Source organism: Rhipicephalus microplus, chromosome 6, assembly GCF_043290135.1.
Source record: "Rhipicephalus microplus isolate Deutch F79 chromosome 6, USDA_Rmic, whole genome shotgun sequence".
In the NCBI taxonomy this organism is placed as follows: domain Eukaryota; kingdom Metazoa; phylum Arthropoda; class Arachnida; order Ixodida; family Ixodidae; genus Rhipicephalus; species Rhipicephalus microplus.
This window is the reverse complement of record NC_134705.1, coordinates 148853930-148880707: the sequence shown is the minus strand read 5'-3', so window position 1 is coordinate 148880707 and position 26778 is coordinate 148853930. Positions and strand designations below refer to the sequence as shown.

At 44.8% G+C, this 26778-nt stretch overlaps 1 protein-coding gene across 2 annotated transcripts in view; it reads left to right on the top strand.

Annotated features, from left to right (window-relative positions):
• Positions 1-26516, top strand: part of LOC119185163 (hapless 2) — a 44062-nt gene extending 17546 nt beyond the window's left edge. Inside the window, exons 11-15 of one of the 2 annotated variants that reach the window (XM_075865538.1) lie at positions 870-967; positions 4369-4528; positions 5422-5587; positions 7880-8033; positions 26328-26516. In XM_075865538.1, coding sequence (XP_075721653.1) covers positions 870-967; positions 4369-4528; positions 5422-5587; positions 7880-8033; positions 26328-26330 — 581 coding nt within the window. In that variant the 3' untranslated portion in view covers positions 26331-26516. Of the gene's footprint in view, positions 1-869; positions 968-4368; positions 4529-5421; positions 5588-7879; positions 8034-12124; positions 12639-26327 lie in introns of those variants that run through there. The other variant, XM_075865537.1, reaches the window with a different exon arrangement.
• Positions 26517-26778: the final 262 nt, after the last annotated feature.

The window sequence follows — 26778 nt, the reverse complement described above, 5'->3', positions numbered from 1 at the left end:
CCAGCATGTCTCGCCTGATCTTCCAATAAAATAGGCTCCCTCATTTTCTCGCGCAACCTTCTCTTATGATCTCGGGAGCAGCTTAGGTTCTCATAGCAAGGGTGCGCAGCCGCACCTACTGCAATGTAAAGAAAGATTAGAACAAGATGTCCTTCTCAATGAAGCCTTATGATGCAATAATTTCTTACTCAATCACAAATTCTGCTGACCAACATAGGATTTTTCACAAGGTAATGGTGTATCTTATAATACCTTTTTACTGCACTCAACTGAAAAATATTATGGCAGAATATATGCTTGCCGTGCAGTAGGTCGTGGCTCGATTCTGGCTTAAGCCGGACATGCTTTTAATAATATTTATTGTTATAAATCTCATGTTTTCTCTCAAGGACTACGCCAATTTCTCGCTCGCTATCATCGATGCCGCCGCCACCAGCATTTCACAGAAACTAGTGGTTTAACGCTGTGTCACCCCGAAGGACGGTTCCGTAAACATACAGTGGTTTAATAATACTTCTTCGTCATTCTTTGACTAGTTCTTCCTCCTCTTCACTTGCTTCGCCATTACAATATCATGTCACAAGAGGTGAAATGCCTGAAGCAAGAAGAAATGTCTCTCACTACGCTATCGAGTCAATAAGAGGTTTGTTGTGTATTGACTTGTTGGGACCTGGCGCATTGTACCTGTGCACATAGGTATGGTGAAATGAACCAATACTACCAACGGTGGCAAAAAAGAGAGCTCACAAAGTAGGTGAATGCGTTAACTGCGAAAGCAATATTGTGCTTTATTCCATTCAGATGAGAGCGAGTGTTCTCAGTAAACACGTATTCTCCGCATGATTCAAGCACAAACTTTCTATTCACAGTGGAACTCCACGATTCCGAGTATGGAATGATTGCGTCACGATCCGTGATCCTGAGGCCTGGCAAACAGTGCATCTGCTACCTCTCCTGCGAATGCAGCGTCAGTACCCATTTTGTCTCTTAAATCACGTCCCCAGACTCTGTATTTCGCGGTGGCGAAACAGCCCAGACTGTGAGAAAAGTGAAGCACGACAATGGGCTGGTTCTATTGTTTGTCCCAGCGTCTGCACAGTCTCACTTTCAATCAAAGTAATTCTGCTGTGCAGCTAAGCACTATACTCGCATGCAGCCTTCGTAATGTAATTTCGTTGAAGTTATATATACGTTAAAGCCACAATGACTGAGAAATTACACATATTTGCTACTTTTTTATATCTTGGTTTTTAATATGGCAGGGCGTTTGAGTTCATCAATAATAATAAATTGACCTCCAATGTTAGCCTTTAGAGCCAGCAGAAGAAGTGAATGATGATGAGTGGAGTGAAGCGTCTGTCCGTCTATGCATCCGTTCATGCGTTCGTCCATCCGTGTGTCCGTGCGTCGGTCTCTATGTCTGGCCGTCCACCCTTCCGTCCATATAGTGAACACTTGAGGTACCGCCATCTCGCATCTTTTCATCATATATTCATTATATACAAGCGCCCCGCCGCGGTGGTCTAGTGGCTAAGGTGCTCGGCTGCTGACACGCAGGTCGCGGGATCAAATCCCGGCTGCGGCGGCTGCGTTTCCGATGGAGACGGAAATGTTGTAGGCTTGTGTGCTCAGATTTGGGTGCACGTTAAAGAACCCCAGGTGGTCAAAACTTCCGGAGCCCTCCACTACGGCGTCTCTCATAATCATATGGTGGTTTTGGGACGTTAAAACCCAGAAATCAATCAATCAATCAATCAATCAATCATTATATACAAGTACCACCACCAAGCGAACATTCTAAACGAGATGTTGCTACTACAACACGGCACGTACGGCCCACGGTGTAAGGAGCTTCACCCCTAAAATAAATAATCAGATTATGAAACACGCCGTAACTGTTGGCTACAGTTTAAATTAGGAGGGCAGTTTATTGTGTTTTAAAATCAGAAAACAGCCAACAGACCAGGTACCACACATAGGCAGGCGCTGCCTCCTAACTGTGGATTCATGGACATTCGCACACACGCCACACACACACACACAGACACACGCACACACACACCCACGTACATGCACGCACGCACACACACGCACACCCACACACGCACACACACGCACACACACACACACACGCACACCCACATACATGCACGCACACACACACACGCACACACACACGCACACACATACACACACATACCCACGCACACACACGCACACACACACACACATACCCACGCTCACACACACACGTACGAGCACGCACACGCACACACACACGTACTTGCACGCACACGCGCACACACACACGTACATGCACGCACACACACACACGCACACACATACCCAAGCACACACACACGTACATTCACGCACACACACACGCACACACACACGCACACACACATACCCACGCACGCACACACGCGCGCACACACACGCGCGTACATGCACGCACACACACATACACACGCGCACACACGCACACACACGTACGTGCACGCACACACACACACGCACACACACACGCACGCACACACGCGCACACACACACACGTACATGCCTGCACACACACACACGTACGTGCACGCACACACACACACGTACGTGCACGCACACACACAAACACGCACACACACATACCCACGCACACACACACGCGCGCACACACACTCGTACATGCACGCACGCACACGCACGTACGTGCACGCACACACACAAACACGCACACACACATACCTACGCGCGCACACACGCGCGCACACACACATACCCAAGCTCACTCACACACAGGTACATTCACGCACACACACACGTACATGCACGCACACGCACACACAGGCACACGCACACACAAATACCCACACTCACACACACACACGTACATGCTCGTACGTGCACGCGCACACACACACGGACACACACACAGAGGCACAAACACTAACATGCGCGTAATTCATAACAACCAGCCGCGTGAGGAAGCATGAAGAAGCTTACAAAACGCTTATCTCGCCTAATAAATCTGCATATATATGTGCCTTTTTCACGAAATAATAATTTGTGGGTCACCGCCTGTCTTCCTGCCTTATTCTGCAGTGCTCGTTTAAAATTGATTACGACTAGCCCAATGTTAAACGTTGCTTCAGTGTTCTTAAAGCAATGAATGGACATAGGCGCTTCCACCCCGGCATGGTGGTTTATTAGTTGTGGTACTCGACAGCTTATACTTGAAAGTCGCAGGTCTGAATACCGGCCACAGCGTCCGTATTTTAATACAGGGGAAATGAAAGGCTAGAGGCCCGTCTACTTCGATTTTGGCGCGCGTGAAACAACCCAACTGCAGTGTGAAACTTTCTAATCTCTCTATTTTGGTGATCCTGGTAATCGCATCGTCGCTTTGGGGTGTAAAACCACATCAAAAGGTTAATTTACTTGATGTAACAGCATTTGGTCCAGTTGATACATGGCTTCAGCTTTTAAGAAGTCAGCCCACTTGAACCTTAACAGCACAATGTCTGAGCCAAGAAGATACCTTGGCAAGAATTATGTTGAGTAGCACGATTGGTTATATCTCCTGAATAGTATACGTTCACCTAGCCACCTGAGCTTGGTATTTCTCACATGTGTGACCACTCCCTGTCTGAACGCGTTGTCTAATCATGCGTTGGATATGGAAGTGCTGACGTGTTTATTTGATGTCCTCATGACTTATGAAATGTAATCTGGAGACGGTATCATGTGCTGCTTTTCTGATGCTTCTCATGCAGCTCAGCTCACTCAGTCATTACGCATATATATATATATATATATATATATATATATATATATATATATATATATATATATATATATATATATGAGGGCATTTCCGTGGCAAAATTTTGAAATTAGGTATCGCGATACGTCCACTGTACGTCACTCTTGAAGCAATTGAAAAAAAATTATTTTGATTGGGCTGTTTCTGTTAACTCTAAGCAACCAGACAGAGAAACAAAAGGTTCAAATAACGGTTTTAAGCTCAATAGTCCGTATAGCACACGGAATTGCAGCATTTCTGTCATTTTGGTATTAACGTGAATAAAATGGACTTATCTTTATCGCCGTTGTTTGGGCAATGGAACTGCCATCATAATAAATAAAGTCCATTTCTCAATCCTCTTTCCTTACGTAGAAATAGAGCATTTTAATGCACTAAATATTTATTACAGACCGTCAATAAAGAGGACAGCACGTAGCCTGGAATTCCACTCAAGAATGTATACATGCATAATGACTCATGTGATTCTTTTGTCTGCGATTTTCGCGGCTTTTTTTATTCTGTTTGATTGGATCGCACGTTCGCTTGACGCTTCGCATGTTAACATAAGTGTGGGAACGAGAGCCTGTCGTGCCACTTAATCACCGAGTTGGATGCACTCAAGGCGGGGCTCTACAAGAGCCGCACGACACGCTCCAGTGACCGCAAGACCTCCCGTGACCGCGTAGTCCAGTTTATCATGTACTGCTTCCTGACTACCCTTGGTGCAGGTAAGCTGTAGCATTGCTCTTGGATATCTACGTCACAGAAGTAACACCACTTCGATGTGTAGCGCTTCGTAATACCCGAAACTGATTTCCCATAATATTCAGAAGCGCAAAATTTTGAAATGTGGTATACAGGAGCTAATAAACGTTAGAATCACATTTGTACAATTCTCGGTGAATTCAGGATCAGAAAACAGCTATGCTTCATGTTCCGGTTAACGCTTATTCCTACAACCCTTAAGAGAGCACGATTAGATTTACGTAATAAAGTGTGAGGAGTGGGGCAAGGTAAGGAAGGAGGGCGGTATTAGAATCTCAAATGAAATTCTCATTTTCGCTATACCAAGTGTCGGACATTGCCGTTGCCAACCCTTTGGGGATAGAAATCACCTGAACAATATTTTTTTAAGAAATAACATTTGACAGCCATACATTTATTGCACAAGGCCAAAATGAAACTGTACGTACCTCTTACGTTTAGTAAGCACACAAATAGTTTTCTAAATACGACTCAAGCAATCTCTGACATTGCGTATGATTGCACATCAACATCAATATAGCGTACACGCCTACTGAGATGAAAGTTTATTTCGTTTTTTTGCAGGGTCTTCAGTAGCGTTAACAAAGCAAGACAATAACGAATAAATAAATATATTCATGGACATGAGTTCTCAATTTACAGTAAACAAGCCAAGCCCTAATGCGCAAAACGATAGCGACATGTCCCACAATAGCTGCTTGGCTTCTCCCATGCCGTGGTCAACATGCATGTATCACACTAGAAATTTTAATTTAGGTTGTTTGCATGTTAAAAAAAAGTAACTGTCTGCTTTGTGCGCCGGCGAAAAGGCTGAAACATGAGAGGTGGCTCTTGTACTATGTTCTTTTCATGACAGGGTTTCTGAAGGGATGCCTCGGGGTCATCGGCTGTGGAAGAGTTGGCCAATATGGCCTGCACTCGTGTGTCTATGGCAGAGGCCACTTGAAGCAATACTACGAGCCTGAACTCTCGAAGTATACTGTGCAGCACGACAACGAAGGATACCCCATACATCCTAAGACGTATGTAAAACATCGGCTAATACTTTGCACGCAAAATGGGCACTGCAGACATTTCTAAGCCATGTACTGATGTGTCCAACGTTCAAGAAAACACCTGCACGCTCAGCATATTCGGATTAGGTTCTCTTGCTGCACTGGCTTATATTTCCGCAAGGCTTTCCTGGTGGTTGACAGCTCTAACTTATGTTGACAGACTAGTGACGTGCATGAAGATTTTTTTCCTTATACGCTGGCTGTTAGAGGACAAGTGATATGGGTGGTGTTCATTCGAGTATTCCCTTTAACAGCGGGCCTTGCTGTACATTGGTAAAGGCGACATGGAATTGGGATGACAGCTAACCCGAGAAGACAATCACGATCGCGTACATGTATTAAAACAAAAAACATGGCAGCATATCCACGGAGTGAATGATGGAGAGTGGGGCGAAGCATTCGTCTGTCCATTCGTTCTTGCTTCCGTCCGTCCATGCGTCCATCTGTGTGACCGTCCATGTGTCCATCCGCCCGTCCGCGCGTGCGTCTGTTCGTGCATTCGTCCCTGCGTTCGTCCATGCATCCACCCCTGCGTCCGTTCACGCGTCGATCCATGCATCTGTCTGTGTATCCGTTCGTCCATGCCCCGCCACGGTGGTCTAGTGGTTAAGGTACTCGGCTGCTGACCCGCAGGTCGTGGAATCAAATCCCGGCTGTGGCGGCTGCATTTCCGATGGAGGCGGAAATGTTGTAGGCCCGTGTACTCAGATTTGGGTGCACGTTAAAGAACCCCAGGTGGTCAAAATTTCCGGAGCCCTCCACTAAGGCGTCTCTCATAATCATATGGTGGTTTTGGGACGTTAAACCCCACAAATCAATCAATCAATCAAATCCGTTCGTCCATCTATTCAACACTCCAAGTACCACCATCTCGCATCTTTTCATCATATATTCCGCATATAGAAGCACCGCCATCCAGCGGACATTTCAAGGAATAAACGAGAGGTGGCACACGTACACTTTCTTACGGCTTGCGTTTCGGGTCTACTTCCCACCTTTAACCACCTCGAGTTCATGGTATATACTAGTTCACTGTATTCATAGCACTGCGGCTCATCGCTCGCTGAACCTTTCTAAAACTAAGGAGGCCACACCCAGCGAGTATAACGTAGCAACCCTTTCTTGTCAGATAGCGCTCAATGTACATGCCGATGGCTGCTAATGGGAATCGCAGCGTGCGCGTTAACTAGAAGCCGCATGCTTCTGTCTCTCATTCCCCCTTAGCAGCCATTGGCATGTACATTGAGCACTACCTTCCATTTTTCAACAACTCACAGAAGATATCTCACTGGCACCACCTTGGAGGTCAAAATGTTATACTCGTTACACACTACAACGACTAGGAGGGACTAACGGGTGCCGTTATAAGGAGCTTCACCCCTGAAAAGTGAAGTATGTACTATAGAAGTGAATGTAGTTGTACTTCCAAGACTGTTGTTTAGTCTTTACAGCATGTTCTCTTATAGTTTTCGTTCGCCTGGGTGGATGAGTGGCTAGGCTGATCGGCCGCTGACCCCAAGGTCGTGGGTTTGATCCCGGCCGCACTGGTCAGATTTCGTTGGAAGAGAAATGGTAGAGTCCCATGTACTGTGCGATTTCAGTGCACGTTAACGAACACCAGATCGTTAAAATTTTCCGTAACCCTCCACCACGGCGTCTCTCATAATCATATCATGGTTTCGGCAGGTAAACTTACCCCCCCCCCTATTCTTAGTATTAGTCCGAAGGTGATAAATTATACTATGTGGTGCCTGGACAAGGAAATTTCTTTGTAAAGATCTGCAGCACTGCTGGGTTGCTAAACTGTACCTCAACGGAGGAATGGAGGACCAGCATTGTGGAATACCGACCCAAAGTTCAAATAGTTGAAGAATTCAGCTGTATTACTATCATTAAAAATGAAAGACAAAGGTTAAATTGCAATTTTAAAGGAAGGTTTTTATATAATACTGTCTAATACATAAATAAGTAAATAGCTTTGCTTGTCATCTTCGGAACATATAAAAGCACATTTATAATTATATATATATAATTTTGATTGTATTCAGAGATATTTAGCGCCAATCGAATATTGTCATATTGTATTGTCACGCATATTAGCTAAAAGCTTCACAAAAAAGTGGAACAGCTGTCTACTATAAATAGCTGTCAACGTACAGGATAATTAAAATTGTTATGTTACGTTAATGCGATGATCACGAAGACTTGCCTTCACACAGGCACTTCAAGTTTCTTCGAATCACGATTTTTTTACCGCAGAAAGCTTCGTACAAGAGTAATCAGCTACTGCACAGAGTTCTTCCTCAACGTGGCATTCTTCTTCATCTGGCCTGTACTGCTTTACAGCCGAACAGACAGTCGGGGGACGCCACCTAAGTATGAGCTTCTCGACAGCAACAGCAGCAGTCTTGAGGTGAGCTTCTGGTAGCAAGCCCCCTTCGCCCCTACGTAATACTGTTTGAGCCATGAGAATGGGAGCTTAAGCTATGTTGATCAGTCCAACAGCCTTGAATATTTCTTAAACACTGCAATGAAAAGATTATTCACAATCATTGTAATGAGCGTGGTGATAATATGAGCGCCACACTCAATGTGCATTTCAACATGTGTGTGGTTCTTGGAGCAACATTGATATAAAAGCGTTTGTCTTGGGTTTGGTAGCTACCTCCTATAGATTCGGTCACGGTAAATCTTAGTTTTTTTTGGAACTCATGTTTGTGGTAGGAACAGTGTTCCAAGGTCTATCTGGCTGGAAGCAGTATACTAACATTTAAAAAAATTATCTGAATGATAATCTGGCGAATGATAATCGAGAAGGTATGACCAGTGCTCACGCACTAACGACGGTAACATAGTTATAGGCGTTTGAAGGTTTCCAGATGGTTTCGTGGGAAGCGCCTTTAGTTCAAGAGTGAAGTTACAATGGCGGTGTTGAATGACTTATCTAAAGTGCAATACATAAATGATGTGATATAAAAGTGATGTCTACGAAAAAAAAATCCAGCAGAGCCCGCACATTACGGGCATCAGCTTTAAGCGAAGCACTTATCAAGCAGCAGCTTTGTTCTCAGTGAAGCGTTGCCAGGTGAATGCGTGTCTGTCTCTGTCTCTGTTTCTGTCTCTGTCTCTGTCTCTGTCGGTTGGTCGGTTGGTCGGTCGGTCAGTCGGTCGGTCGGTCGCGGTCTGTCTGTCGGTCGGTCGGTCGGTCGGTCGGTCGGTCGGTCGGTCGGTTGGTCGGTCTCAGACCACCTTGATCATGCACACAAGGTGACATTCATTTTTGCTAGGGACGAAGAAGTTTCTATATTCACCATTATCATTGTGCATAAACGAGTGGAACTCCCTCCACCTAACTTTGCGGAAATAACAGATCCTTCCCTTTGGACTTGATGCTACAGGGCTATCTTCATAGTGACTAACATTTCAACCGGCGCCTGGTTGTCCTCGTTTTATTTACAGTCATTGTTTGCAATATCCCTACAATGTCCTTATGTGCAATTTTCATTAGTGATTTCACATTTCTTTATTCACATTGATAAATGTGCTTATGGCGAATATGTGGTTCAATTTTCTCGCTGTTTCCTTTTTGTTAAATTTTGGTCTTTTTTTCTGATTACGTTGATTGAAAGATATGTACCCATATAAATCCCCCTCCTGTGCAATGCCCAACAGGGCATTAGGGTATTGAAATAAGTGTGCGCGCGCTGTTGGGAAAATGTACTTGACTGATGAACATGAGATCAGCTGATGCCGCCCGTGGTTATGCTTTAGTACCATTCAAATTTATTGAGAATAAAACTTTAAAAAGAGTTATAATAATAACAATAATAATAATATACTAATAATACTTTTAAAACAATGCTTATTTTCAACATGTTGGATATGAATAGTCCATATGGGTAAAGGCAGATTAACTGCCTTTAGCCGTAGGTGAAATTTTGATGTCAGCATCGCAATTTGGCAGTGTTCAGCATTACTATTTGCTGGAAATTCATGCCATCGATACACTAAAGAGCTGTTCTTTTTGTCAGGAAAGATATATTCTGCAACATGTATTTGCGAAGATGCGCCGAATATATAACGTGTGGAAGTACTCTTTACAACCATGCAGTCTCGGGCAGCTTCGCTTTATCGTCTTTTGTTATATCAAACACACGACCGCGTTTAGTGTCGCTAGACACTCTTATTATGGTGCCCACCAAACAACGAAACGAATCGTCAACACCGTCTGTCCTCTTTGGTGGATCTCCGCGTGCCCACTGGGGTCGACCGAAGAAAAGCCACCCTTCTTCATCGCTTATGGCTAGGAGTGGCTTTTACAAAATCTTATTCATTTGTCATAGGAATGGCCGACAAAGCTCTCTGCGATGTATGTCGTTGCGAAGAGACGCTACACCACATCCTGTGCGACTGTCCGTTGTATGACTTCCAGAGACACTCATTGTCGTCTGTTCTTGCGCGCATCGACAACAGCCAAATGTCTGTGGACACTATTCTTTCAAGTGCCCGAGAGAAGACATTGCAACAGGTGACAAAAGCTCTGTTGAAATTCCTACGTGACACTGGCTTTAACAAGCGGCTGTAAAAGCAATGTCACACACCGCGAAAGACAAGACTGGACTATGACTGAGTGTGAACGCGTGTGAGGCGGAATGTGCTGTGTTTATCTCTCTTCCCTCTCTGCTCTGTATCTTTCATCTCCTCCATGCGCCTTCCATGCGCAGGGTAGAAAACCAGCTGCCTACAGGCTGGTTAACCTGCCTACCGTTTTTTTCTTCCTATTTTCCTCTTTCCTTACGGCGGCGCCATCACGTGCGCGTGGCTACGCACCGGTGCCGCGAGAAACGCGTGCCGCTTGAAATTATCTCGCGCAATCGGACTGAGTGACCACGACTTTTTGAGTCCGAAAGTGGCAGCACCTCAGCTTCAAGCTGTGATAGCGACATCAGCCTGCGACATCCGCAGTCCTTCGAGGTTGGTTTTCTTTACGATCTCAAGTTGTCTCTTACACCGCACGTTCGTTGTTGATTACATTTGTACACTTTCTTGGAGCTACCCTGCTTACGTGTGAGCTTTGCATGACACTGAGGTGATATGTGCTGGCGCCGGTTGCAGAGCTTTCTCATCACGACAGGAAGTCCACTCGCAGCACATCTCGGCTTTGCACCATACTGTGACGTGGTCATGACGTTCATGGAGACAGTCTGTAGTAGACTGTACGTCAAAGATGAAACTGTTTATTAGGCCGAGCTTGTGGCCGGTAAACGGAGAGCCATGCTACAGCATCACGATGGCACTGATTGCGGCAGACAGAACGTTGGCCGTTGATCAACTGACATGCAGTGACGTGTGTCGGCATGTGTACACATGCGCTCGAATATTCCAGCATGATGACTAGTGACCAAGTGTGTTCCTGATGAATCGGTAATGTTAGCGTTGTGCGCTTAGTCTTGACAAAACGATATAGTACAATGCAGAATATTTTAGAACACTGAGTCGCAATTCGCACTGACCATTGCTGATGAATTTTGGCGGCGTAAATCAAATACAGCAAGAGCGAAAACGAAAACGCACGTGGCAATATGGAGCTGCACCAAACAGCTTTACCTATGCGTGTGGTTGTGCCTATTTTTCAGTAGTATTTGTGAGAATGCAAATAAATATGCTTAAATACATAATTTGGAAGGCCAACCCATTCGGTGAAAGGAGGCTCATAAAAAGAGTTGATACTAGGCCAACAGGTAAAGTTCGTTGCACATCTTATTAATACAAACATTATTCACACCGGGCATTCGTCTAAACAGAAACATCGGGAGGCTTTTCTAGTAAAAAAGCAACAATAAAAATCATGTGAAAAGTCGAGGAATGCACCTGCATTGAGCAGCGACCTAGTATGTTTCACCGCTTCGCACAGGCAATGAAGGAGTACTCTGCTTCAAATTTTGCTAATCACTCGTAATTAAAAGACTCCATAGAACATCTATTACTTTTTGTGCTATTCTTAGGTCCTTTATCTTCAAATCGTGCATTCTGAGTCGTCTTATTTTGAATGCTCCTGCATAATTAGTGTTTTATGGCTCTGTTTTTAAGCTGGCCTCAATATTTATGCAACTTTGAAATTTTTCCATTACACTATATTTTTGTTGTTCGGCAAGTTGTATTTTTTAGAAAGCGCATTTTATTATGCATAATTTGGCATATTTTAATGCGTGCTGGAGCACCTTTCGAACTGGAAACAAATCTTTTATTAAAGCGTATGAAAAATAGCCATTTCTCACGGCAACGAAAGAGTTAAATCACTTCTTCGCTTGAAACGACTATTTTCGCTCCTAACACATTTCGTCGCGATTTCGTAGATTTCTGCAAACTGGAATTTCAGAAATCTTTCGAAAAGCAACATTTCTAGTAACTCCACACATCAAAGTGCCCCAGCTTAATTTTTTTAGTAGGTGTATATCTGTGGTGTATATTTATTTCCAATTACATGCGTTTTTTTCGTTTCAGGATGACTCGGATCGCATTACTCATCCAATTAGTGAAGTCATTATACCGGTACAATTGTCGAACGGTCGCAGAACGCGTTCGAAGACGTGGGAAAGTGCAGCAACTTCGTAGTTTTAATAATCGCGCTCCTTTTAAACATTCTTTGTAAATTGCGTAACACTACGGTGTCTTTATATACAATTACGACTTGACTGCTGGCAGTATGTTTGAGGAGAGCGAAGCTCTATCTTAATCGAGTAAGCTCAATTGTTGGCATAAAGAAGACTTACCAAGTGCATCTGTAATTACATGACGTTCAAGGTGTAGGTTATAGTCCGATGTAACATCGGCAGTCACGTTAAAGCACATACATCAGTTGCATCAATTAGCAGTAATTGATGAAACCGCGCACAGCTGCAAGTTATTGCTGTGGTGCCGACGAACTCTATAGGCTGTAGCTTGCCCATCCATAATATTACATATCAACAATGTTTACTACAATGATCTTCACGGGGATAGGCAACACTGCAACCACACATGACGATAAACAGGTACCTTATATGCTGATTGAATACATTTATTTTCTTTCTGTAGAGGCTGTTTGTGTGTACAGGGTCACCATGACAGGTTTGGTGTGTTCTAGAGAAAAATTGGCCAGTTTAACGTGCGATGTTTCCTTGTCTTATTATGGAAGCCATAGATCAAGCGCAAGAACGCATTCTCCAGTCCGTCATATACGCTTATTCGTCACCAGTGGCAACATGAAATTGTTTTCTGACATAGCTGATAGACTTGTTGCATGTCCAAATACACAGATATTATGACTACTCAGCCATGTTCGCCATGCTTCCTAGCCAACCTGTGACCCCTTCGACGTATATCAGGTTAGTTAGCTGACAGCGAGAGAGCCCAGACATGACCCACTGATAGATAGATAGATAGATAGATAGATAGATAGATAGATAGATAGATAGATAGATAGATAGATAGATAGATAGATAGATGGACGGACGGACGGACGGATGGATGGATGGATGGATGGATGGATGGATGGATGGATGGATGGATAGATGGATGGATGGATGGATGAATGGATAGATAGATAGATAGATAAAACTCTGCCGATGAATGAACCAAAAATCTTTTGCATTTAAAACTTATGATACATTTGAAGAAATTAAATGATGACACATAACACAAAAGAACAGGACGAGCTCCAAAGTTTCAAATTATTTGATTCATAGATTCAAATTATTTCATTCAAAGAAGATTTCATAGCACAAGCCAACCACACTATGAGTGCACACGAATCACAGTTTTCTTTAGCAACAAAGAAACTGCAATGTGCTGCTGAGAACGCTCACCTCTTTATCTTGAAGGGATCCTGAAGCCACGCTCGTGTTGCCGTTGCCACTTTGCCTGCATGCCTGTATCATTTCTCTTGCCGCCTTTATTTTTTTTTTTTTTGCTCGGCCGATTTGCTTCGCTGCAATGAACTTGCACTAGCAACACAAACCTTGCAACGCTTTGCCATCAGGCTGCCAAAACCTTTTTTTTTTTTACATAGAGACGGGGTTGTCGACAACTAAAATTGAAACACTGCCCGGTTCTGTCTATATATTCTTTCCCGCAACTTCATGTAATATTGTTCACCACTCCAGATGTCTACTGAGTGTTTATTGTATTCCGCTGCTATGTATCCATAATAAAGCGCTATATATTTTTTTTCTCCTTTTATACACAGAGAAAGTAAACGGGCCAAGTATTCGCAGTCTCCAGTTGAGATTCTAGCATTTCGTCTTGCGGATGCAAAGATCGATCATTCTGAAACAAGCAGACCGACCATGGAGGTCGAGCGGCTGGCTATATCAATCTGAGCAACGTCTGAGGTCTTTCACTTCTCGTGTCAAGGCGTACTTATAAGCTCATAGATGTTGGCTTAACCGAACATATATTCCCTGTTGCATGATGGGCCAGCCATTATCAATCATGCAGAAGTAATAAGGGTCCCTCATTTTCGAGTGTGCTTCTTTGGCCACACTTAGGTTCAGCTTCGTTTGATAGACTAAAGGCCAACCGAAAAAAATATTCGCAGTGAGTCACACAGTTTCTACGGAGGAGAGTTTTATAACAGCATTACCTATTCATTCTCCGTCTTCCTCTTTTTATAAATGGAAAGTGGCTGCCCTAACAGGCTTGATCACTTTGCATTTAGGTGCGCCACCATGCAGCAACAAAAATGATGCTGTAAAGCTGAATTTAGATATATTTTAGCTGTTCACTTTGTGGACGGGCACGTTGGATACTCAAATGTGGCAAGTCGTTCGTCTGTTTATGTACTATATCCTGTTTACATACGATAGGCACACTCGGCAATTAACATTATGTATAAATATAGTATACAGGCGTGTCTCTTACGTCCTTTTTATTTTAAAAAAGTGTTTTATGCGGAAACTAATGTCATTTCAACGTGACGCTTCGCGTCGTTGTTTAATGTGGATACAAAGTTTCCATAGCTCGTAATTTTTATTATGAACCAAGTTTCCTATTCCATACACTGAATGCTAAGCTGAGCTTCAGAGATGATGTCCAGCAATAAACTCGTGCAAATATACGTGCACGCGCGACGTGTCTTTGGTTGCGAGTATACTTATCATAGTTGAGAATAAATAGTTCTCTTGGCGGTCATTTCCTTTCATGCACATCTATAGTATTATTTCATGCGTGTAGTGTAGCGCCACAGAACCACTTTTATATTGTTATGAGCAACATCGTAGTGGAGAGCTCCAGAAATTTCGACCATCTGACTTTCAGTTACCAGCGCCTAAATATATTTACTTGGACTTTTGGTATTCTCGCCGCCGCCGAAAGTGAGTCTACGACTGGGATTTGATTTCGCCGTCTTTTGGTCAGCTGTCTAGCTTCATAATGACTAGACCGTCACGGCAGGTTTCGCTCAACATCAAGTCCATGACAAGAAACTCAAGGCAAATAAATGCGTTGCATTTACCGTGCTTAAGGAAGTAATAAACGAAAACCTCATGTGATTCTCGCGTATGCTTGCATACGCGAGAATCACATGAGGTAAGATTCTCGCGTATGCTTGCATCTTTCCTCAAACAAAAACTGGTGTCATAAATAAACAACTAGACCATAAGCCTTCTCTTTATATTTTAATAAACAAAAGCTCATCTTTCATTTGGACCGACGCACATAATTGCCCTGTGTCATATACAAATAGCAAGCAACAAGCGCACAGAAGCAAAGTTCTTCAAGAGCGTTTACAAGCAGCCTATAGCCCAAGGAGTAATACCAAACAATGGATTAGCTCACGCAACGGCCTTGCTCACGCAGGGCGACAGGGAAGCAAGACTGCGCATGCTCTGAGCCCTATGAAAGATGCGTGCCTTCGCGCACGAAGGGGGATGCGCCCGCTAGGTCTCCGCAGCTATATATGTTGCGCCCGCTACATCATTGCGTACCTCGTCGGCGTCTCTCTCGCGAGATCTCGAGTACCCGAGGGCAATACAGGCGAGCTATATATATATATATATATATACTCTCGTGTTGTTTAATTTGTGCGCATGTCAGGAGTGCATTGGTTACTCAAATTAACTATGCACCATGACGTCATGACGCGCTAGATCATGTCAGTTCACCTAAACCGTCAGCATCTTGCCAGCGTAAAAAAAAAAAAACTAAGCCGACTAAATATAGGATAACAGGGCTCTTAAGTATAGTTGAAAAGTATGAACGTGCGTATTAACGCGTTGAGATGTTTGAAGAGCGATGCGGGGAATGCGTACAGACTTTTCAGAGGCGTCAGGCGGGCGGCCACGTTAAAGCTAATCCAAAACTTAACGTGATTAGCAACCATGCATAGCCTCAGAGATGTGCGCCTAAAAGCGGATCTCTGAGGGCAGCATTCATTGTGGCCCAACGCATGCCCTCTTTCTCGCTTGCGTCAAAAGCTGCGAAAGCTGCGTGGCGTCAAAATGACGTTGCGGAAGAAAGACCGTCAATAGGCAGCGCACTCCGGCCAATCAGGGGAGACCGAATTGTGCATGCCCACTAATTGGATACCGCGAGCGTAGCTCCCCAGCAAAGATCAGGCTGAGAGCAGTGGAGCGGTCACGGAAACGAATGAAATTCATGTGAATTTCAGCGTTATCATTGATTTGGAGCTTATGAAGGGTGCTTGTTCCTGATCACCGAAGAGGCGTAGTAGACTGTAATTGATGTGAAACCGTAGCCGAAGGCATTATATAGATCTAGCAGCCTTGGTTCCTGCGCGCCGAATACTTAGTCATGTAGACATACATTTTTACGAAGGACGAAGAACCGAATCATCACGCGAAGCACCACGACAGGTTTGTTGATCGTGAATAGGCTGTCATGTACATATTAATCTTGAACTGTGGCGGCTTTTACGTGTGTCATACCAGCAGTTGATGATCACCTGCGAAAGCATGCCGAATGTTAAGAACTAAATAAATAAATTATAATATACATTGAAGCACATGTGGAAGCACCTCCGTGTAGTAAGGAGCTCAGATGATTTTCTTCCATGTGCGCAACTCTTATAACTCTTGAAACAGTTTGCATGGCTCACGAAAAATTGCCATGCATAAGTGAGAGAGCTGGAATTCGTAGGAGACGCCTATGCTTACAGTAAGGGTCATTTTCTTCTTACCTTTTGGCAATGCTTGTTCGGTTCTTTCTTGTTATTTCTTCTGTGCCAACAGTTAAAATGCCTGTAATGATCAATAACCTTTTGATGGCATTAAATGCTCATCTTCGCCGTGCCCGTGTAACCCCTGATGTTTCGCGTACCACCACCACCTTAAAAAATGGAATTTCCACTAGCCCTTCCATTAAACCAATTCTCGCTCTCGACAAAACTCCACTTGTCAAGGCCATGACCTGCGTCTTGCGTCGACCAGCATCACGTATATGCCAGCCTAATGCTTCCCTACCATATAAGGCGCGAAGCAACACTCAAACGCAAGGTTGTTGACGCTGATGTGAAGGCCACGTTTATAGGATGCTGCGCACGGCAAACTAATGCTTTAGGAAAGAGTTTCAAAGGTAGCGTACTCATCGCACAGCATGTTGTTCGTGTAGAGTCTTGCGCACACTAAACTATGATTTTCTATCGGCCGCAGTAATTTCTTTGCTGCTGGCATTTTGTAAAATACAGTCCAATCACTCTGATAGATAAGCAATACTTGTAATGATGCAATGATCTATTGAAATGAGCTGCATATGTAGATAGCGTTCATTAAAAGCTTTCTACAATTTTCGAGATGCAGCCGGAACTCATAACTGTTATCTAAGTAGGAGCTTCCTTTAGTAAACGCCTCTCCGAAGCAATGAATGAAAAAAAAATGGGTGCAGTATTTTGCCCAAATTTTTTTTCCTCATAAAATCAAGCACAGCCCGCATAAAATGTTTGCTTAGCCCTTACACGTTTTATAAATGATTTGGCTTTCATGATATGCAGGTCTTCTTTATCACCATGCGTACAGTTTTATAATCCACCTTTAGAAAGTACAAAGCGTTGACTTTTGTTGCACATACGGTTCTCTGAACAAGGTTTCTAAAAGCAGAAGCACATTTTCATTGCCTTTCTAGTAATGATAATAGTAATGGAATAATTTCCGCATTCCAACGACACGTGGCAGTTAATTTTCTCGGCTCACAGTAAAGGTTTATGGTGGCGTTACCTTAGCACACAGTGATTTTTCACGCCGTCGGAATGGCGGTGGACGTCCTTTGCATTAGCTATCGTTGCGGTATATAAGCACCTGTCATTATAGTTTATAGCCTCATAAAAAAAACGTGTCTCGCGAAACACGATGCCTAGAAATAGCAAATTGACGCTGCAAAGTTAAGCTGTACGCAAGTGGTCCATGAACTAAATAAGAAAAAAGGAAAGATGAGCATTATGTCACGCCAAGAAGCCGGGCACCAGGGAATGGATATTGGAGGAAGCAAGCCCGTAAACGACGGCTTTCAAAACAACGTGCTCGCATTCTTGCGTGAGTCCCAGCGGTGAGCTCCACGAAATTCTAAATTCAACAAATGCAAAACTGAAATTGATTTTATTGAAGCGCTTCTGGATAGCGTTAAAAATAGCTCGAAACAAAAGCCAGCTTTTGACCTTTTTGCGTGAGTTGTTCTCGGTTCTGCAATCGCAACTGACACCATGCTGCGACAAAAGTGTTTTGATAGCAAGCGTTTCAATATATTCCTTGTGGCCGCTGCCAAAGCAATGGAATTCCTGGTATTCGTTCCGGTTTTCTGAAGGCGCTATTTGCTTCGCAAACAACTCCATCAAAAAATTCCGAATACTTCGAGCTGTGAAAATGCTTCTTACGTCGTTTTATTTGTGTTCTAGGTTTCAAAAATTAAACCAATTGTGGAATGAGTACTCATTTGTCTGAGAAATTTGTGGCATATATTACTGTAGCACTAAATTGTGTAATGGTTTCAATAAGCTGCGCATTGTAACACTAATAAATATACACTGCGATGATTGACATGAACTTTTAGTTAGTCGTGGGCTAACTTGTTCCATGTGTGAGATAGCAAAATATAAACCACATCATAATAAAAACAGTCTAAAAGCCAAAAATGTGCAAGAAAACTTTACCGTTAAAATAATTTCAGAACTCGCAACTAAAGTAATTTTACACTTAATTATTTATTTATTCATTTATTTTAGAGTGCGTATTTTTAGACGCCCGTTCTGGAGTCAAGCGGCGTCACAATTGCAGCCACCATCACGTTCGATGATGTAACCAATAAACAGGAAAGAATAAAATGAAAGAACTAAAAGTGCTAGGGGCTTGCACACTGCCCTGTGCGTGGTGGTCGAGTAATATACTACAGAGCAACTCTGAAGCGTTAAACTAACGTGCAACAACACTCTGTACATGATATTTAGCAAGGAATCGCGATAGTCTATGTAATAAAGAGTGACAAAAGAGTAAAATAGCTAATCATCACACAATGCCAAGTACACGACGAGTGTGGTATCTAATGCTTCTCACCCGCTGAATGTGCTCAGCCACATGCAGCTGTTTAGCGGGTGCCTCGCTGGTATGCGAAAAAGCGATTAATGTTGCAGTGAGTATACCATTCTACACAGTAAACAAAAATTTGCCGAGATGGGAGTTTTTCCAGCATATGATCCCTCGAAACTCCCATGCCCCGCTTGTTTACTCCCTGGTACCGGAGTGAAGTCGGCACATGTCGTAAAACACCCCTTGCCTAATGACGGAGTTTGGGAAAGACATTCTTAAATCGCCACGGAGATTGGGGTTACGTGGTTGGAAACTTCCTATGGGAGTTTAAAAAAACATTTTTGTCGTGGCGTTGTGTGTGTGTGTGTGTGTGTGTTTGTGTGTGTGTGTGTGTGTGTGTGTGTGTGTGTGTGTGTGTGTGTGTGTGTGTGTGTGTGTGTGTGTGTGTGTGTCACCACGCCAACATGATGTTTCAGTGCTTTGTCTGGGTCACCGTGTGATCATTAGTCCACTAACAACGATATTATCAGTGCTCTGAGGTTTCGCAATGGCTCGTTATTGTTTGGTGTGGACTTGTCAGGGTCTTTCGAACCGTTCAACCGCGTAGGACACCCATCCGTTTCCTCATTGAATGCCGCAAATAACTCGCTTCAAATGGCCGAGTTACAAAAAAAATGGCGAAGAATAATTTTAATGGTAATGAAAGTAAGTTGTTGTGATCGCCAGTGCTCGCTCCTGGAGTTGGGCCATGCAAAACTTCTGAGTGATGTGAAGGGGGCTTCACTGGATTTGGGCAGTAAGCTGGCCAGCGGCCGGTATAACAACTGCGCCGGCGACGCGCTCGGAGCTTCTCAAAGTGTCACCGGTTATTTTACGGGCCACAACTTTTAGGCGATACGACCTTGCTACGTCATCGGTATCAAGCCGGCTATGTATAGCGAGCTTCCACTGCTGAACCAGCCACCATGTCTACCTCTACGATCTCACACCGGCCACCAGCGAAGTAAAGAATGTGTTTCACGGAAAATAAAGACTTCTGGAATGAATGACAGTTTAAGCTGTTTATTCCGCGTGATTCGACCGCAGCTGTCAAATGACTAATGCGAAGGCGAGCGCCGATACGTGGCATAGGCGCACAGAACCAGCGTATCACTGCCCATGCATGAACTGCTAGCAACAGGAACCGCGACGGTGAATCGTCTCGTTCGTTTTAGTGTGTTCCTCCACAGCGTAAACTGGAGTATAGCGGTTGCCTATTTTTGTGCGCGAGATAAATATTGAAGACGAGAACTGCACAAAAGCAAGCATGTTCTGATCGCCAGCAGTCGTTCATGATATGGCCGTTCCGTACTCCTGGGAGAGGCCTAGTGGTTGAGCCTCGGTTCTTCGCCGGTGCTGCTGAATGTATGCCGTTGAAGTGTTCGTTCACATGTACTCGGGCTTTCCGTACGTTTCAGTGCATTTTATGGATTCACAAACAGCACTTTTAATGGCCGTTTTATTTACCGTGCTCGACAATTGCCCTCATGACCTCATCTTCGGGAATCCCGGCTGCGGCGGCTGCATTTCCGATGGAGGCGGAAATGTTGTAGGCCCGTGTACTCAGATTTGGGTGCACGTTAAAGAACCCCAGGTGGTCTAAATTTCCGGAGCCCTCCACTACGGCGTCTCTCATAATCATATAGTGGTTTTGGGACGTTAAACCCCTCATATCAATCAATCAATCATCTTCGGGAAGGACTTCTTATTGACACATTCTGCCCTGATTGACTCTTCCACCGGCACTCTTTATTTATAACTTCCTCTTCTTCTAGATTCTCGCCCCGAGCTGCCGAAAAGCCTCTGTACCACAGACTTCAGTCGGATACCTCCAAAAGCCCTCAAATTCAATGAATTGGCAACTAGTTCACTCGTTGTTGACGGGTATTACGTCGTCACACCTATTCCAGATGTTCTCCTGGCGCGCGACATCACTGTGCCACACTCCGTCGTAACCATGACCTTTAACCTAACATGTCTGCCTATTATAAATTTCGGTTTCACGCAGCAAATACTACCGCTTGGAATTTCAGTCGCCACGCTTCGACCCTTAATAGGCGGCCATGTCACCGCTTTTGCGGTAGACGCATGCTCCGATCTTTCATGTCGCCCGCAGGATGCCACATCCCTCGATGCGGCCTTGCGCCCTATGATCGACCCGAAACTCAAACCTGAGCAATCCGACGCTCTATTCCGCCTTCTGGCTTCCTACCACGACATAATTGACATCGACAGCAGTCCACTCGGTCAGACTTCCCTCGTGAAGCACCTCATTGTTACTAGTGATTCTCCTCCCATTCACCGCCGACCACACCGGGTGTCTGCGACAGAGCGTAAGGTAATTAAAGAAAAAATCAACAAGATGCTAGCCATAGGAATTATGGAACCCTCCTCGAGCCTTTGGGCATCTCCTGTTGTGCTCGTTAGAAAGAAAGATGACACGTGGCGCTTCTGCGTCGATTACTGTCATCTTAATTGAATCACAAAAAAGGAAGTTTATCCTTTTGCCCCGAATTGATGACGCCCTCAATTGTCTTCATGGCGCGCGATACTTTTCTTCAATCGACCTACGTTCTGGTTATTGGCAGAGTGCGGTGGACCAGAAAGACCAAAAAAAGACTGCGTTTGTAACTCCCGACGGCCTATACCAATTCAAGGTGATGCCGTTTGGGCTATGCAACGCCCCAGCCACGTTTGAGCGTATGATGGACTCGCTATTACAAGGGTTCAAGTGGTCAACATGCCTGTGCTACCTGGATGATGTCCTTGTATATTCGCCTACATTTGAGACACACCTTCAGCGTTTGTCAGCGTCTCTCGACATCTTCCCCACTGCTGGCCTTCAACAAAACTCGTCGAAATGTCACTTCGGCCGCCAGCAGATTACGTTGTTGGGCGACCTTGTCGACGCATCAGGTGTGCAGGCTGACCCGGAGAAAATTCGTGCCGTCACGAGCTTTCCTGTACCCCAGTCTGTCAAGGGCATCCGGAGCTTTGTGGGACATTGTTTCTATTTTAGAAGGTTCGTGAAAAATTTTGCAACGATCGCTTGACCACTCACCAACCTTCTGAAGAAAGACGTGACTTTTACGTGGGTTTCCACCCAAGCTGCTGCTTTTTATCACCTCATCGTCATTCTCACGACTCCACCTATATTGGCCCACTTTGACCCGTCCGCTCCGACAGAAGTCCGAACCGATGCGACTGGTCACGGTATTGGAGCCCTCTTAGCCCAACGCCAGCGGGGATTGATTGATATGTGGGGTTTAACGTCCCAAAACCACCATATGATTATGAGAGACGCCGTAGTGGAGGGCTCCGGAAATTTCGACCACCTGGGGTTTTTTAACGTGCACCCAACCAAATCTGAGCACACGGGCTTACAACATTTCCGCCTCCATCGGAAATGCAGCCGCCGCAGCCGGGATAACGCCAGCGGGGACACGACCGAGTTATCGCCTACGCTAGCCGCCTACTCACAGCTGCCGAGCGCAACCATTCAATAACAGAGCGTGAATGTCTTGCTCTTGTTTGGGCAGTAACGAAGTTCCGCTCATATTTATATGGCAATAACGCATCACCATGAGCTATGTCGGCTATCGTCACTGAAGGATCCTACTGGCCGGCTCGGGCGCTGGCCTCTGCGACTGCAAGAGTATACCTACACGGTGACGTACAAGTCCGGACGCCTACATCAGGACGCAGACTGCCTCTCCCGCTACCCGGTTACCGAGTCGAGCACTATGCCTGACACCGACACCGAGCTTTGCGTCTTTTCTCTTTCGCAAATGACATGCATTGGTGACGAGCAGCGCCATGATGCGTCCTTGCGTGCTATCATTGCGCACCTCGAATCACCATCTTCCAATCAGTCCTATCGCTCATTCGTGCTCCACGTTGATGTACTGCCATTGTTTTCAGCTGGATGGACTGGCCCTGCTGCTTGTCATTCTGAAACACCTTCGCTCGGACGTTCTACATGAACTTCATGACCTTCCAACTGCTGGTCACCTTGGTGTGTCATGCACTTAAGACCGAATACGCCGACGCTTCTTTTGGCCAGGGCTTGCGAGCTCAGTCAGAAGATACGTTGCAGCTTATGAGAAATACCAGCACCGCAAAGCACCATCGACACTTCCCGTCGGATGCCTTCAACCACTTGACATTCCGTCAAAACCGTTCTTCCACGTTGGCTTGGACCTACTTGGCCCTTTCACTTGTCTTCCTTGGGTAACAAGTAGATAGCCGTGGCCACCGACTACGCCACGCGCTTTGCCATTACACGAGCTCTTCCAACAACGGCGCCACAGATGTCGCCGACTTCCTCCCCAAGGACGTGATTTTGCAACACGGAGCCCCACGGCAGCTGCTTACAGACCGTGGCCGCACCTTTTTGTTGAAGGCTATAGCCGACATTTTGCAGTCCTGTCAAACGAGACAGAAGCTGACTACGTCATACCACCCGCAAACCATTGGACTCACGGAGCGTCTAAATCGAACTCTTACAGACATGCTCGCTAAGTATGTTTCTATACCAACCACACCGACTGGGATCTCGCGTTGCCGTACATCACATTTGCCAACAATTTTTCTCGCATTGACACTGCCGCTTACTCTCCATTTTTTCTGTTTGGCCGAGAACCTACATTACCCCTAGATACATTCATTCCGTCTACCGCGACACCGACCAGCGAATATGCCCTTGACGCTAACACTCGGGCTGCTCACGCACGTGAAATCGCCCGCACTCGATTTTTGGCCTCTCAAGAGAACCAGCGGCGTTTGTACGATCAACGGCACCGTGACGTGCACCTCTTACCCGGTTTATTGGTGCTGCTGTGGTCCCCGACGCGCCAAGTCGGCTCGTCCTTTCCTTCTACACAGGTCCATATCGAGTCCTCCGTGAGGTTACTCCTGTGACATACGAAATTGCCCTGCTGCCTCATCGCCTTCAACTGCCTCACAAACCACCGATATCGTACATGTAGCACGCTTGAAGCCTTACCACTCTCCCGCTAACGTTGAAATCTAGATGCGCGGAGACGGCGCTTCTGCCGCCGGGGATTATGCTATTTGCATGTGACATTTTCTGGGACGATGCGCGTGTGTGCCTGATGAAGAGGACGAAGAGTGGTTTCCGATCGGTGTCTGGACTACCGGTCATGCCGCTGCTGTTGCTGGTTTGAAGTATATTTCATCCACAGCCTCGTCAATATGGCGTCTCTCTTCCGTAACATTATTGTAAGATTCGAAAGTAATTTGGTTGAACATATGCTTCAAATGCAACGGCTGCCGAATTTTTTTTTCAACGGATGTAAGAACATGTGCACCTGAAAAGCTTCCCACTTATTGTAAATAACCCCTTAAATCTATGCAAAAAGCTCATCCTGTTGAGGAATAAATTTTTTTACTCCCTCTGGACAGTGTTCTCAAAAGCTCCATTGCGGCATGCGCTAGAGGACAAGCCATTTACTCTCTTTTGGGCTTTTTTTTTCCCACGCAGTGTAAAACGCAAAAATTATAATTTATGCCGTAGCTCATACTTTGCAGAAAGCCTAAACTTTAAACGCAGTTTGCCTTGCTCCAACATGAAGCTGCGCTCAGGATATACGTTAGCCAGTATACTATTCTTCGAAGAACGTTTTTTTTTTTTTGTGGTGAAATTGGCCGAAGCTTCGTTCGTTAAGCGTTCCTCGGGTGTCAACATGTCTTGTCAAATCGTGTGAAAGTGCTTATGATCGTTCACGTCTGATCGTTCGATCATTCGCGTACGATGCTCGAGTCTGGGCACGAGACGCGAGCATGCGCTGTGGGGATGTGGACGGCGCCGCCGATGCTGAAGCGCGACTGAAAATTGCTGCGCATTTATTATTACTGACCGTTACGGGTCCTTTTAACGTGAGTGCGTTGTTAGGTGCATGGAAAACTGTCCTATACTAGATGAACCACCAATACACCTAAGCTGCAACACATCTGCACCCTTCCTTCCATAGCAGATGTGATTGCCCACACTCAATTTATACTGTCCAGTTGATGAAAGGGTTCACGGCTTTGCAATTCTGGCCGAAACACGCACAACTTTCACTCGATTGGTCGCACGTTGGCAGTACCCTCGCGTATTACCAATATTGCAGGATATCGGAATTGTCGACCTCTGTAGATCAGTGGTCAGGGTGCCCTGCTGCTGACCCGGAAGTCACGGGTTAGATCGCGGCCGTCACTGTTTCATTGATTGATTGATGTGTGGGGTTTAACGTCCCAAAACCATCATATGATCATGAGAGACTCCGAAAACTTCGACCTCCTGGGGTTCTTTAACGTGCACCAAAATCTGAGCACACGGGCATACAACATTTCCGTCTCCTTCGGAAATGCAGCCGCCGCAGCCGGGATTCAAGCCCGTGACCTGCGGGTCAGCAGCCGAAAGCCTTAGCCACTAGACCACCGCGGCGGGGCCCGTCACTGTTTGATGGGAGCGAAATTGTAGAGGCCCGTGTACAGTATACTGTGTGACGTTAGTGCACGTTAAAAACATCAGATGGTAAAAAATTCTGGAGTCCTTCATTGCGGTGTCCCTCACAATAATATATATGTGAATCCTATGCGCATGCATATAAGTATATAACTGCGCATTGTACATTTTAATGTACTTAAAGTGCCTAATATATTTCTTTCCATTTTTCTTGTTTTTTTCTTCTTCTCTGGCTTTGTTTCACTTTTTATTTAGTTTTTTGTCTTTGTTTTTCTTTTCGATTTTTTTCTTTTTTCCTCGTTACCTATATTTAGCAAGTGTATAATTAGGTACATTTGACCTTGTAGTGCACCTGTGCCCGTAGTGAATGCACTATGATATCAATTTGAAACTGTTTAGCGACTATTATTGTGCATTTCCCCCCCCCCCCCATTTATTAGGTGTTGTACCCTGTCGTTTCGCCACCGATGGGTGGCTGGGGCTTTGTCAAGCTGAGAATGGACAGCTTTTTTCCCGGCCAACTTTTTTTTCACCGTAAATGTTTTTGTTTTTGGTGAAAATAAACTTCTTTGATTGATTAATTGATTGATAATATCATATTTTTCGGGGCGTAAAGCTCCGTATATCATCAGAATCGCACAAGTGTTTATAGCTTCATTCACAGTCGTTTTTTTTTCTTTTTCAGTAAAAGTGAGTCGTCAATGCCCTGCACTTTGGCTGAGTCTTCTCGGGGAAACTGCAATGCCTACAAGCAAAACGCCGTATATTACTCGCTAAAGAGTCGACAGGCTTCTCGTCTCTATTGGGCCGATAGCTTTTTGAGGCGTTCAGCGAACAGTTTTGACGGATAAATATATTATTGCATGAACGGTAACTGCGAACTCATTGTATCAATTGCAAAAGAGTTTGAGCTTCATAATGAAAAGATTATTCTGATGAAGAACAACTACGTAAAGTATTTGCTTAAAACGCAGATGTGACAGATGTGGCAAGCAATGCACGAGTCCTAGCCGCATCCTCAGTTTGCAGGAAAGCCCAGAGATTTTCTTTAAAGATAGACATAACCAGGAATAGCCCAAAAAAATTAATTTTGTAGAAACGAATGAAAGATTTACCTATCTTTCCCTGGCGTTATA